General features: G+C 43.5%; 1 protein-coding gene across 3 annotated transcripts in view; it reads right to left on the bottom strand.

The window, feature by feature from the left end:
- LOC119028127 (inactive N-acetylated-alpha-linked acidic dipeptidase-like protein 2) overlaps window positions 1-14,493 on the bottom strand; it is a 393,803-nt gene that overhangs the window by 27,087 nt on the left and 352,223 nt on the right. For all 3 annotated transcript variants that reach the window (XM_037113698.1, XM_037113696.1, XM_037113697.1), the window contains one exon: window positions 3,030-3,123. In XM_037113698.1, coding sequence (XP_036969593.1) covers window positions 3,030-3,123 — 94 coding nt within the window. The remainder of the gene's footprint in view (window positions 1-3,029; window positions 3,124-14,493) is intronic.

Raw genomic sequence — 14,493 nt, 5'->3', positions numbered from 1 at the left:
CTGGTTGAAAAGTTGTGTGAAATGGTTGGAACGGTGTGTTGCTGGGCGTGTTTCTTATCTAATGCTGGCAGCCAGCGAGGTTGGGAATTGAAGGGAGTCATGTCCGAGAATGATAAAACACTCAGATCTTCATATTTGCTACAGTAATTCAGATGATTGGCGCGCAGATCCAACAGAAACATTAAGTGACACCGTATTACATCATGCTCCTAATTAATAGCGAATTCTGCTTTGTCATTTTTTGTGTTTTGGCCGGATGATGAGGCCTCTTAGCCTTGATGAAATAATGCTCACTTGTAGCGCCGTTCTTCATCTTACCGCTGATTTGCAAAGTTGCCAAGAAGGTGTATCTTTCATGCCAATAAAGTGCCTCTGAATTGAATTGATCGAGGAGAGGAAGCGGAGGGAGCAGAGCTGGCGGTACAATCAGGGACAAAGTGATGAAGAAACAGACAGAGGCTACGGGCAGGTATAATAATCAGTCATCTCTCTCAGGTCATAATCTGTCCATTAGTCTCAGACAGGGAAGCATAACCACTCAATCTGGGCCTTAATGGGACAGTGCTTACATGCTTAGACAGAGCCACTGAACCTGAGCCACTGAGCAATTGCCTTGGCGCTAAAATGAATGAGACTTGAAGTCGGAGCTACCGTACATGTGATGGAGGGCGTCTCTCTCTGTCTCCATCGCTTTCAATCTCTGATCTTATCGTGTAAATGATGACAGACGTCGGTGCACAGCTTTTTATTCCATCTCGAGCATAAAGAATTCATTCTGTACAGTGCGGGTCAGACACCGTATTGACTATTCATGAACCTCACTCACGTTGACAACTCCCGCACTTGTGGATTGTTTCTGGGCGCAGGAGGAAAGTAACGTAACATTTAGTTTCCGTCTGCGTTTGCAGGCGAGGACGGCGTGCGGGCTAAATGTGTCAGCGCCTCTGTTGTGCATCCTCTTTGCAAAGGTCATCTTAATATTCAAGGACGGCGTCTGTGCACGCTCTCAGACTGTGACTGAATAAGCTGATTTTTAGTTCACAAGGCCCGAGAGGTCGTGCAGCATGCTAAAGTGCTGAATATTTGACAATGTAAATTTACACGGGGTTCAATCCAGACCTTGACTAAAGTGCTTTGTTCTTGTTACTGTGCAAGCTGCACACTAAATATGAAAATCCCTTAATGTGACTCTAAGGAGCACTCTCCTAAATTTAACATCCACCTGCACCGTCAATTTTTGTCTGTCGTGGTTAAAAATTATTTGTTTTCACTTCTCTAACCTACAGGACAACAAGCCCTGATGCTCTATACAAGTCAGTACCTGTATAAAAACAACGTACCCAAGATTTCACTGTAAGCCTTCCATGCATGAAAAAAATTATCTTATTCTAACCCACATGTATTATATCGGTCCATGTATGTTTCCAGGGCCAGATGTTATTGATATGTTGGAAGACATTTGCTGTTAAAGCTGTCTGCAGCAAGTTTCCATTATTAAAGACTATACAAAATATTCTTTATTGACTGTTTAAAAAGGTTGCTTTTAGTAAATTGGATACATTTACATGCTTTAGTTTTTGTTGGGACTCACCATGTGTTCAAGCAATAAACAGGCCTATAAGTAAACTGAAAAGCCAAACACAAGGCCTGTATGTACCAGCAGGGCATGAAATCAAAGACAGTATCCACCCAGAACTACATCAGGCCAGTGAAAAAAGGTGTGATTTCTCCATTTTCAAAGTCTTGTTTCGAGTCATGCCAGAACTCTGGACTTGTAACTTTGGCTGGGTGGACAGGAGGTTGCCTGAGAGTGGTAAGAAGACGGGTGGTGGAGTGGCGATGTTCGCGAATGGCAGATGGTGTAACCCCGGGCACGTTACAGATCTGCACGACACTGAGCTGCTGGCAGTTAGCGTTCAGACATATTACGTGCCCAGGGAGTTTTCACACCTGTTCACAGCGTACAAGGAGGACTTCAGACACAACACAGACAGCTGTCACATCCAGAAGTTCTCAGATGATACAGCCGTCGCCGGATAGCATTCAGAGGAGAACGAACAGGAACACTGGAGGGGGCTCGACCATCTTCACATTAAGGCCAGTGAGACAAAAGAGATGGTCACAGACTTCTGCAGGAAAACACCTCAGATTAAACCAGTGAACATCCAGAGATTTGACATTTAGAGGGTGAGAACATACAAGCAGCTGGGCGTTCACCTCAACAACAACTTGGACAAGAGGGGCCAAAGTCTTGTCCACATGCTGGAGAGACCGACCATTTCCAGACGGATAAATGCCCCCAGGCTCCTCCACAGCCCAGCTCCTAACTCATCTTCAGTCTGTCTTCGATGCCGTTTCATGTTGTCACCTCTTAACTACAGACTTGTTTTACTCGCAGAAGGAATCTAGTTCTCCACATCCATCACTGTCTCTGTCTGTCCTGCCATTAAACATTTTCAGTGATACCCACGCCACCTTGTCTGACTTGCACAAACACTGAGGAATCCAGCCTGACAGAAGCATTCAAGATTCATAGACAGCATTAAATATGAAAAACAAACCAGGCTTTCTCTATTAAAATTAAATGCTGTCACAACCCTGCAGTACGGCTTAGACCTGCTCCAAGTGTGATGAGACAATCTGATCAATCCATTTCTACGTCTTCACTATATTAAGGATATTTTCTGTACCATCATCAGCTAAACTTGTGACATTATTAAGCTATCAGAGAGCAACAGTATCTCAGATGGTCCACATGGATGCACTAATCTTGGCAGAACTAGTTTCAGGTTCTGCAAATATTTCAGATGAAAGAAACAGCGAACTGCCCTCAAGATAGTCGTTCATTTCACATTCATCCCCTTAGTGTTTTTAAAGCTTTATTATCTGACGTTTTCATGAAGCCCTCTAATAGTTTTTGCTTGTTCCTCGGTGTGTTATTTTAAGTGGTTGTCCGATTATGAAGATCTCGTTTGGAAAAACAGATTTCACCGGCAGTTGTCGTCCCCCGCCATCACTGCTGATGTTACCTTTGAGTTTGTTCTGAACATCCAGGGCGATGTCCAGCGGGTAGAACGGCAGCACGGGGTCGTTGACCAGGCGGAGAATGGCTTCAGCTGTCATCTGTGGAAACACAACCAGAAAAAGAGGATACCCTCTTCAGCGGAGAGAAAAAAAGAAAAATCACCTTTTATACATTTTCCTTACAGCAGATTTGACCCTGAGCAGCTTCACACTTCACTACTTAAGACCCTCTTCAACAGAAAAATCAATACCTCTTATTGGTCTTGTACACTTTTCTTGTGCTTTTATATCTTTGCATGTCTTTGTCTATATTTTGTTGCTGTTCTTACGTTATCTGTTTGTGATTGTCTCAATTGTGTGAAGACTCATTCACCACTTTGTGCATACTTCCATAGAAGGATACAAAAGTACAAGTATTCTGAAGCTCTGTTGTTCACCACACCTCTTTAAATGGCGGCTGTGTTTTGCTTCTATGAGCATCTGATATCAAAGTACAGGCATATTTTGAGTTCCCACACCCTTCTTCAGTGGCTCCTCTCCATCAGCAGCAATATGAAATGACAGCAGGTTTCAAAATAAAGGTCAGTTTATATGCCAACACTTACTTGTTTCAACATGCTTTCAAATACCTGCATTTGGATTTTGATTAGTACCTAAGGGAGATGGAGCGATCCGATCGGTCGAGTCACGTTGTGTCATGTCCGCTCACCTTTCGTGGTCCAACATGTGCAAATTGTAAAGTCTGACCCCGGGCAACACTTTGCTTTTCCTACTGATCTGACAACAGCTGTCATCCGAGGGAAAAAATAAATAATCAGGACAACTTTGGCAGCAGTGTGAGCAAACATTTATGGAGATCACTTCTCGTGCTGGCACCCCACACTGAGAGGCCTCGTCCAAAAATCACAGAGAGTGTCTGTCTGGCTCTGCTCTCGCGCTGAAGTGTCTGTCATCTTAATGCAAACAGTGCCACTGATCCGGCCACTCTCTGCAGACATGCTTGGACTTGGATTTTTATTGGAGTGTAACATCACCACAGCTCACCGGTCCAACCGGCTCCTCTGTATAAAATCACAGCTGAGGTTACTGATATATTGGTCCTCTCATTTCACACCCAGACTGTGTCGTCCTCACAGGAAATACACAGCGCGCTGTATTGGAAGAAAATTGATTTTCTCAGTGCCACACTGTAATTGGAATCACCTTTATCAGCCAAGGACATCACATGCATGATTTAACTTGAGCTGCACTCGTGTACATGAACGTTACAAAGACGCAGAGCATCTTCTTGTTCTTACCTCTGTCCTCTGTCGAAAAAGCAGCACAGACAATAACATTGTGCTTTCATTTGAATCTGGATTTGAACAGGCCTGTGTAGCTCAGGAGGCAGAGTGGGTTATATAGTAATTGAAGGGTCGCTGGTTCGAATCCCCAGCTCCCCCAGCTGCAAGCTCGCTGCAGTAATCACCCCAGGCTGAAACCAAACCAGCTGTTGCTAACATGTGGTCTGTGCCCTATAACCACCATCTGGCTACCAGGGCATCCCTCATGGAATCAGACCCAGGCCCAGTGCACCTTGTGCCCCGACCACTTAGCCCCGCCCTTCTGTTATACCTGCCTAGAGGTAGGGTGTCCCGATTCCTGTTGGGATAGAGGGTAGGTCACTTGCTGTGTCTCAGTTCAGGGTCTGCATCCTTCGGAGGAGTATTGAAGGCCGTGTGAAGGCTGTTCCAATCAGAAGGCTCCTCCAAATGCAGCCCTCAAATGGAGTCCTCACACTTCAGACAGAGGGTAATGAGACCACTCTGTCCTTTAAATGTATTATGGTCCTTTTTTTTTTTTTTTTAATAAAACACTCTGTCACTTTCCTAGCTTGCTAATGTTAAATTGTCATTGCTAATTCATGTATGATGCCAGTTAGCCTAGCTCGCTAGCTTCCCCTTTATGACCGGACAACAAAGTTAACAGCATAAAAGTTCCCTTGCAGGTTGAATGTGAAGATGGTTTAAATGTATCAGTCAACAGCCAACGTCATTAGAGCCAAGAGGAGAAACACTCCGTTGTCACAACTGAAAAGTACCTAAAACAGATCTGTGGTTTGCAGAAACACACTGTCATGTCTCGTCCAGTCAAGTCAAATACACTGAGCTGCGTCTGAGTCGGTTCAAGTCTGCGTGTGTGAGTTTTGTCACATTCCTCACCAACATTTATTTAGATGACTGGGTTTATATTAATTATTCAGTGCTTTTTATGCATTATGCAATGGATGATTTCCCTCTGTCTCTAAAATGTGCAAAACTTGCCTTTTCTAAAAAAAAAAAAAAAAATGAAACAAAAGACAGAAGGCCCCTTTTGCAGCAGAGAAAGTAAAGGTCAATGTGCAATACGGCTATCTGTGTGTGTGTGTGTGTGTGTGTGTGTGTGTGTGTGTGTGTGTGTGCATATGCGTGGGGGTACGGGAGGTTATCATCCGAGAGTCTGCTGAACTGAAGACAGACTTGAGGCTCACTGGCCAGAATTGAACCAGGTCAGCTGGAACACACACACACCCACACACACACACACACACACACTCCGGGCCCTCACAGGTTGGATGTGTTGGAGGTCAGCCCTGCCAAACCCGGGCTGAGGGTGAGGCAGACTGCCAGCAACCTGGCTTCAAGGTCAGGCGAGGAGACGGCCGCAGCTCTCAGTACGTGCAGCCGTATAGACATCAGTATTGTTTTGTTTTCAGGTGGACTTGTAATACAGTAACGTTGGGGATGACTGACAGCCTGTACCAGCAGCATTCGTGTCTATTACGTGATCTAATGTATGTTTTACTTTCGTGGAGAGGTAATGATTGAGCAGAAACAACAAGAAGGCACCAAATGTAAAATGCAGAGTGGAGGACAGGGAGCAACGGCGACAGATAACGATCAACTGATTTAAAAAGAAAATTAATTTGGTGCACGGTATAGTGGAACGAGCACATAAAAGGAATTCATTTGTTCTTCTGATGCACCCTACAATTCTACCGACGCGTGTTGCCAAATGGCCGACTGAATTGTTCCTCGCTGACGCCTCTCCTTCTTATTACTTCACTCAACATCTCTGCTCTCAACCCTCGAGCTGAGGTGGAGGGGACGACTTTTAATGGCGCGCACCGACAGTGATGACAAATCCTGCACGGTGAAGGTATCCGAGGATCTGACGAGGAGTTTGTTGGAGCATGTTCGCTCTGGATTGCTCCCTCGAGGAGAAACACAGTGTGATGACTGGATTTAGATGAAATGACCTTTAACTCCAGAGCGGCAGTGAAAGCCTGGAAATATGATAGTTACTTATCTTATTCTTGGGTTTGTACTCATGCTGGGAAAGAATAAAGAATGGACCAAAGAGATTTAAAGAGGCAACGTAAGTGGAAGTCAGGTACACTACGCGTTCACACCTCTGTGCCTATATAATATCTGGCGGCTCACTTAATCTACGCGAGCAGCTGTCCCTATATAACACCACATCGCTAGTATATATATGTGAAACGGCCTACAGTTCACAGATCTGTTCGGCAGCTTCCCCGTGCTGTTGTCACTGCCACTGAAATCAATCTGGCAGGTGGAAAGATTAGAGCATTGATTTGAGGCCGGTGAGTAATACTACTGCAGAAAGCATACATCAAAAGCCTGTAATGTGGTGGGACAGAAAAGGCCGTTGATTTCTTATTTATGGCCTTATTTCTGGATCGTCTCTTTTTTTTTCCAAGGCAGGAGGGAAAGAAAGAGAGAGAGAGAGGTGGTGAGAGAAGGAGAGAGAGCAGTGGTGGGAGATAATGATAGAGGAAGAGAGGCAGAAAAAGAGGCTGTGACATAACAGAAAGTAAAAGACGATACGAACTGAAGAAATACGACAAGAGTGGAGAGGAAGATGGAACAAACTAGCATGAATCTCTCTCCTCATCCCCGTCATCTCGTCAGCTGTTGTCACCTTCTCTCCCTCTCCCTGTGAATTTTCCTGGTGTTGATGAGGGACAGAAGAGTTATTGATTTGATGTATTTATGCACCTGGCCAAGGGGTCAAAGTTATTATTGACTGTCAAACATCAAGATTCAGGTTTGACCTCAAAGCTCTGGAACAGCCCTCCTGTTCACATCAGGTCAATATTATGCAACTGCATCAGAAACCTACAGGTACCAGCAGAAGAGCAGCCAACAGTCAGCAGAGTAGATCATAATATATAACATGTCAGTATATAGTTCCAGTGTATTAACACAGTGTGCTTTCATTACATATTGTAAAATATTCGGGGGGAAAAATGACGATACATTGACGTGTAAGTTTAGACGCCCTCTGTATATTAAAACATGATTTAAACATTTACAAATCAACACATCACATTCTTCAGCACGTCAGTACGCTTTAGAAGGAATCTTGAAATAGCTGCAGTTTACAGACTCTTTCAACAGAAGCATCAGTGGCAGAGATCTATTGGTTGATTGATTATTGAAACAGTGCTGAGTGGCGTTTGCCAGTGTAGCAGAAGCAGACACTCGAACAAGACAACGGTAAAAGTTATAACTGTTCAAATGATAAACGTGACGTCGTGAATAATTAATAAGAAATAAACACATTTACATTCAGAGCTGGAAAAAAAAGAGGAGGAAGTGTTGGGGCCAGGCCATGAAGGAAGGAAGGAAGGAAGGAAGGAAGGAAGGAAGGAAGAATTAACTGAAGACAGGAAGGAGGAAAGAAAGAAAGAAAGACAAGGGAGGAACAGAAGAAAAAGAAAGAAATAAAGGTAGAAAAAGGAAAGAAAGGGAGGAATGAAAGAAAGAAAGAAAAAGGAAAAAGCTAGCTAGCCTGCTCACAGTCAGTTAACTCTTGCTAGAGTTCATACATTTTTCATTTTGGGTCACAAAATACTTCATGTAGAAAATCCGCTGTTGTTGTTTCGTCTGTAGCGAGTGTTTGAAACCACCTCTGGACAGAACAACAACACGCCTCGCTCGTTGAGACACTGAAAAGGATTCACACCAACTGATCTGCTGACGTATGTTACATGAGAGGAATTATTAAGACAACACTGAGATTGAAGACGGGATTACAACAGCTTTTCTTTTTCTTTTGCAACTTTACCAATAAAGTCCATCAAATACCAGCCGCTGCCTGACATCCTCATTTCTCCACGTCGGTGTGTGAACTTTAATATACACAGGATACATCGGAAATGTCACTTTCACTCGGACTATACTGGAGCATGTTGTTACATACATTTTTAATATGTTGACATTATGAAATCACCCACTCAGTTGACCTTTACCCAAATGATCTTTGTGTTTCAGAATGTGCTGCTGGTGCCACTTCCTCCCAGTCCGCCGTGGACTTTCTCTTTTAATCTGAATCCTGCATTGTTTATTTCTTTCTTCGTTTGTTTCACTATTATAAAAAACCCTGAAATATCGACAAAGTAGTCTGATTGTTGGCAAAACACGAGAAAACTCCAGTCGGTCCTCATCAGACAAACAGGCAGGTCAACTGTGAAAGCAGGTTGTTACGACACATATTTACATTTCTTTTACATGAAGCGGCTGCAGGAATCCTGACGGCAGCAAAAGATGAATTCAGGTGAAGCGGTATAAAGGTTCAGTTACGGTTGAGTTCAAACAAGCACAGGACTGACGCTGCAGCTGTCATGTAGTTTTAGAGACAGTGATGTATTCGCTGCCTTTAACATTTCCAGTCATTAAGGTATGAGAATGTGTTTTCTTTGGTCTGGATCAGGGATGATTTGGTACATTTTTTATTTATTCTATTACAGGTACGATAAAAATATATACTTTGGGGGGGGAATCATCTCAAAGCTACAAATCAAATGTAGACTTTGTGTTTAAATGTGAGACCGTCTATGTTGATTTCTTTATTTTTGATTATTTATTACATCATGATTTTTAAAGGTTGCATTGATCGAACAACAGTTGTTTATGATCGTTTTTTACTTCTGCACAACATTAACTTCTGAATGGAGTAGTGAAGGAGACGTGCAGAAGTCGAAAAGAGAATTGAAAATGCCAGAAAAACAGAGAACGTTCACATGATGCTCAAGAAAACCGAATTACTGGGTTAGTCTGACAATGATCTGATTATTAAGATGCATGTTTACACCTTAGTCTGACTAAAATCTGACCGGATCTGATTTCTCATAGTCGGATTAAAACACCTAGATTATTCGATTGATAGTTGCTTTACTCCTGCATGTATACGCTCCATCAGATTGAATTCGGATTTTGTGTTCTGCACAGGCTCAAGACTTTTTTCCCGGAGCCGTGAGTTACCAGAGTAGAAGGACGGAGGCGCCATTGTTATCTCGCTCACTCTCCACTTTTCCTGTCATGTTGCGTCCTCAGATGAGTCTTTGCAGCCAAATCTGCAGTAACTCTGTATCATGCTGATGATCTGTGTGTTGGTGATTGATATTTTTAACTATGCAAATGTAATATTCAAAGGCTTTTGTATTTAGATGATAATTAGTGATGGACAGACTTGCTGTGCGGCTGAGACCAGAGGAGGTGCTCGGTGGTTTGGTTCCTTCAGACAGCAGAGGGCTCTCCTGTGACGTGCTAGCTACCTTAGCTTCTCCCTCCCTCATACATACAGAGAGAAGCTACAGTGGATTCTCAGTGACGCACAGCTGACACCGTCTCACAGCCAACTCCTGTCCTCTTTCAGACTGGTGGCATCATTTGCACCGGCGGTCTATATGCATGCATGTAGGCATGTGGCAGCATTGCGACACACACACACACACACACACACACACACACACACACACACACACACACATCCCCCGCGGGTGCATGTACGCGGACGAAGTGGCTGAGAAAATGAGATGATGATGGTCAGACGGGCGGATGCGAGAGGCAGAGCAGGTGAGGGAGATCGTTTCCTCTCTCTCTCTCTCAGTGAAGTGATAATTCTGTCCAAGTCTGTGATCTCATTCGCCTGCCTGCCTGTTATTCCCCCCCGAGGCCCGTAGAAAGATGGAGAGATTCTCCTCTGATTCAGGACGCCCAGTTCTCTGGGCCAAAATAGGCCTCATGAATAAACCATAAACTATGTAGTTAAATTACGTAACGGCAGTACAGTAGGAGGAGGAGGAGGAGGAGGAGGAAGAGGAAGAGGAGGAGGTTTGGTTTCTTTTTTCAAGTTGTGCTAGAGTGCACAAACAAATATCATGCTAAAGTGTTAAAGTGATGCTCCGAAATATTTTCACGTGGGTAAATGTCTGCGCCGATGCCGTTAGCTGACTCAGGTTACCTGAGGCCACTGAGGAGGACTGCTTCCACTTCCACTTTCTGTAAATGTGCCCAACACCTGGATAGTTAGCATGGGAAGCTACCGCGGCTGAACTTACATGAGCCCCATGAAAATATAATGACTTAAAAGCCCCGGATCAGTGAAGGGTTGAGCCCCGGAGCTGGACACATGAAGAACGAGAGTCTCGTTTGCAGCTCTGCGAGGATGTTGTTACGCAAAAACAATGCTTTGCTAACATGCTAACATGCTCACAGTGACAAAGCTAACACGCTGATGTTTAGCAGGTAGGCAGACATTTCTTTTCTTTTTGTTTTTTACCGTATAAGTCTGAATGTTCCTCAAAATGTCTGACTCAACCAGGATTAATCAGAGGAAAGAACATTTTTTATTTTTTATTTTTCCCAGCATCAGATTTCATATTTCGAGGGGACAAAGACATGTCTGATTTTTTTCCCCCCACTCCAGCACACGATTTGGAAAGATTGTGATCGCAGTAAGGGATGAAGTCGGCTCAGGGTAAAGGAGCAGGGGGAATGAAAAAAAAAGAAAAGCGTTGGGCTGGAGATGAACTGGGGTTCAGCTGGCGGCTACGCTGCTGTTGTGACAATGTGACAATGAGCTGTCTGCTGCCTCCAGGCAGGAGGAAACAGCACTTCTGTGGCAGCTAAGAGCTTTTCTCAACATTCACAGTTCAGGGGTCAAGCCTTTTTTGCAGCAAAATAACAAATTGGGTGATCAGATTTGCCAGAGAGTAGCAGGCAGGGAGACGGAGACGGTCCCTCGGTATCTCCTAACATGTACGTTGAGTCTTTGTGGCAGGAATTGAAAACATCAACAGTGAACTGGGAGGAAATCTGAGGATCTTCTTGTCCTTTTGGATTCTGTAACGAATTCAGTACTCAGTGTTCCTTCTATTGCCCATAGCATTACTGATAAACGCTTTATGGAGGTGTTTGTAAAGCCAGTACACTGGGAAACAGCTTCTTTTTATTCTACAGTGTGGATACACATGGCAGACGGTAATACATGACTCTTTCAAACACGAGTCAATGAACTGACAGAAAAAACAAAGACGGAACCAATTTTCACTGGAAATTTCCTTTTGGCTTTACCCACAATCACAGTTTCTTCCTGTTTATTGTTGCACTACTCAATATTTTTGCATGAACATTTTTACTCCTCACCACTGCACAATGTTTCAGCATCTTAAAGCTCATCTGTTCAGTTTTATACAGTCCACAGCCGTGACTGTTGGCTCACAGCAGCAGTATTCAGACAAACAGAACTCCTCTGAACACATCCGGACCGACACCAAGTGGATACGAGCTTCGAAGATGATGTCATGACTGTTTTTACAGCTCGTTCCAGCAGCCACAGGCGTCCCGAGCATCGGTTAAAACGAGGACGTTTACAAAATCTGCGGTATAGATTGTGATTTGAAAAAATAGTCTTCTCAGCCGATAATTTGAACAGCTCTGTTTAAAAAAAAATGATCTGGACTAATTGGGATAATTTTGTAGTGAAGAGCATTATTTATTTTTTTTTTCAAGCAACCAAAGTAGACCCTGCTTTGTTTGATAAATTGATCGGCGAATGATCGATGAATGTTTGCTGTGCACGTCACTCACAAGCAACAAACGATAACTGACTGTTCTAATCACACGCGGTGATCGTTCATGAAGAGCAATTAAATACATTTGTAATGAATTAAATAAATGTTTGGATGTGTTTCTTTACTAATATTTGATGTTGTATTTAAAAGGGAAGGTGGTAAATTAATAATTACTAGGGAGGGTTTTTTTTTTTTAACACAATACTGAAATATTTGAAGTCAAGCTTTCATCTCTCAGCCGTCTGTGGTCTGTGTAAACTTCTTTGAATTGTTCCTGCTCTCGTTGTGAGGAGCTGTGGATCAGATTAATGCCCCACATCATTTCTTTATTGTCTTCAGGGCTGATCAGGTTCAGAACCGGTGGATTAGGAACCACTGCAGCCGTTATTTGATGTCTTGCCAGCGTCCCTTTTCCTTAACTGAATCCACATCTTTCCCATGTTAGATGTGAATAATATGAGGCATTCATCAGTTATGATTAATCACGCAGATATTGGCGGGACCCTTTAGTTTCCTTCATTCACCTTGTCTGAATAACTCTGCAGGAGACACATATGAACTTGCATTTCCATGGAGTGATAATAATAATAGTAGAGTTCCGCAGCTCAGGGATGAAAATGTATGATTATTACTCCATGGAAATGCAATCAAAGTTCATATGTGTCTTGCCTACCAGTTTATAACACGTATTATTGAGAGCTGACAGGGAAAAGAACAGAACTGAGCATTTCTAACTGCACTCGGTAATCGACTCGTCAGGGCTTCCCCACAACAGGAAGCTGCTGCAGGGGAGTGGTGAGCTGTGTTCACTTTACAATAGAAATCTGGCAAAGCTAGCTGCTGTTTGATGCCTCGAACTATGTGCAGTTTGGTGCTGTTCTGAGCATTATCTGTGGCTTTTTGATGGTGGTTTCTTGTTGGAGGTGTATACGGCAGTGTATTGTTATCGTGTGGTCATTTCTGAGGTTGCTAAAACTACGTAAACTAGCGATCGGTGTCTACTCGGTGTCACAGTGTGTTAGACCATAGATTAAACATACACCGGAATACCCCTTTCAACTGGCAACTGTAATCCATCATTCTGAAGTAAATACTGATTGCACAGTGTAATGACTGTAGACAAATGTTAACATCAGTGTGTGGATTGGTTCCCTGTAAGCTTCACTTTCACTTTCACGAGCTGGATTTTTCATGGAAAACACTGGAACAGAAGCGTGGCTACAATTTTACAACCAAACCAGGAAGAGGCATCGTTTTCTCCGGTCACAACCCCGAGAATAACTGCAAGCAAAATAGAAATAAGTAGATGGAGGAGTTGAAGAAGGTGAAGAGGGAGAGTGACAAAAACTGAGGTAAAAGAAGAGTGAAGGGACGATCGTTCACTCAATGGAGAACGCTCCGGCAGCTCGTCAAAGTCTGTTTCCTCCTCCGTGTTTCCACCGAGATCTGAGATGGTTCAAAACAACCGTTCTCTAATATAACAGCAAGTGAAAACCCTGCGTACTTATCAATACAAACGAGGCAAGTGGCACCGACAGTAACACCACAAAAAAAGACGAGGAGGACGGAGGGGAAGCTGTGTCTTTCTGTTTCTGCCTTTAAGTGACTCTAACACTCGATCTGCGCACAGCCAATTCTTCACTGTCATTCGTGATATTCCCAGTTATGGTCGCTGTGATTATGTTGATTTCTGGCACGACTGCAAAGCCTCCATACTCATTTAAACAAAAAAACAACAACAACAAAAAACAGAAACTGCTGTTGAGGCAGGAGCTCGCTCACAGCCAGCACCGTGGCCGGTGCCAGGACTAATATTTACAGACACGAGACATGCAACGAGCTGGTTTCTGGAAGATATCTTTTCCCTGCTTCAACGGGCCTGAGCTTTAATAACAGATGGTCCCATCGGCAGAACTTCTCTCTAAACACTCTCTCTCTCTCTCTCTGTGTGTCTGTGTGTGTGTTTCTTGATTTTACTGACGTGGAATAAAATCAAAGAAAAAAAAAAAAAAATCTTCCTCCCAGAGATGAGTAATTATGAACATACATAATTGGCGACGCTTTAATTGGATAAACACGGAGTTAAACCTCTGTTATGTGCGATTGAGTGTAACAACAGCGGAGGAGGAAATACAGACGGACGTGAACACGATCAACCCGTCAAACAGCTGTTTTGATTCCACGATCGTTATCATCATCTTCAGGTAATCAGGATGTCAAGAAAACAAACCTTTAACTAAAAGGGAGCGAGGCGCTATCCGTGTTTTTTTGTTGTTTTTTTTTTCTTTTATCCCCGACTCACTGAGCACACAGCCAGGAGAAGAAATAAAAAATAAGAAGAAGTCATCTCCTCCATTCAGACTGGGCTCATGTGCCGGAGGACGAGTCGAGGATGTGCCAGAGTGACTTTGCTTCAGCTTGCACTTTTTATCTGCTCGAGGCCTTGTTAGATCGCAGAGCGTGACATATTGGAGAGATGTGAACGAGAACCCTCAGACACGGTGCTAATTAATTCACACTTTGGTGACCATAGAGGCTCGTCCCCCCCCTCAGAGCACCACCATCAC

The sequence above is a fragment of the Acanthopagrus latus genome, chromosome 11 (genome assembly GCF_904848185.1).
Source record: "Acanthopagrus latus isolate v.2019 chromosome 11, fAcaLat1.1, whole genome shotgun sequence".
Lineage (NCBI taxonomy): Eukaryota > Metazoa > Chordata > Actinopteri > Spariformes > Sparidae > Acanthopagrus > Acanthopagrus latus.
The sequence above is the reverse complement of the archived record's forward strand: the minus strand, read 5'-3'. Positions and strand labels throughout refer to the sequence as shown.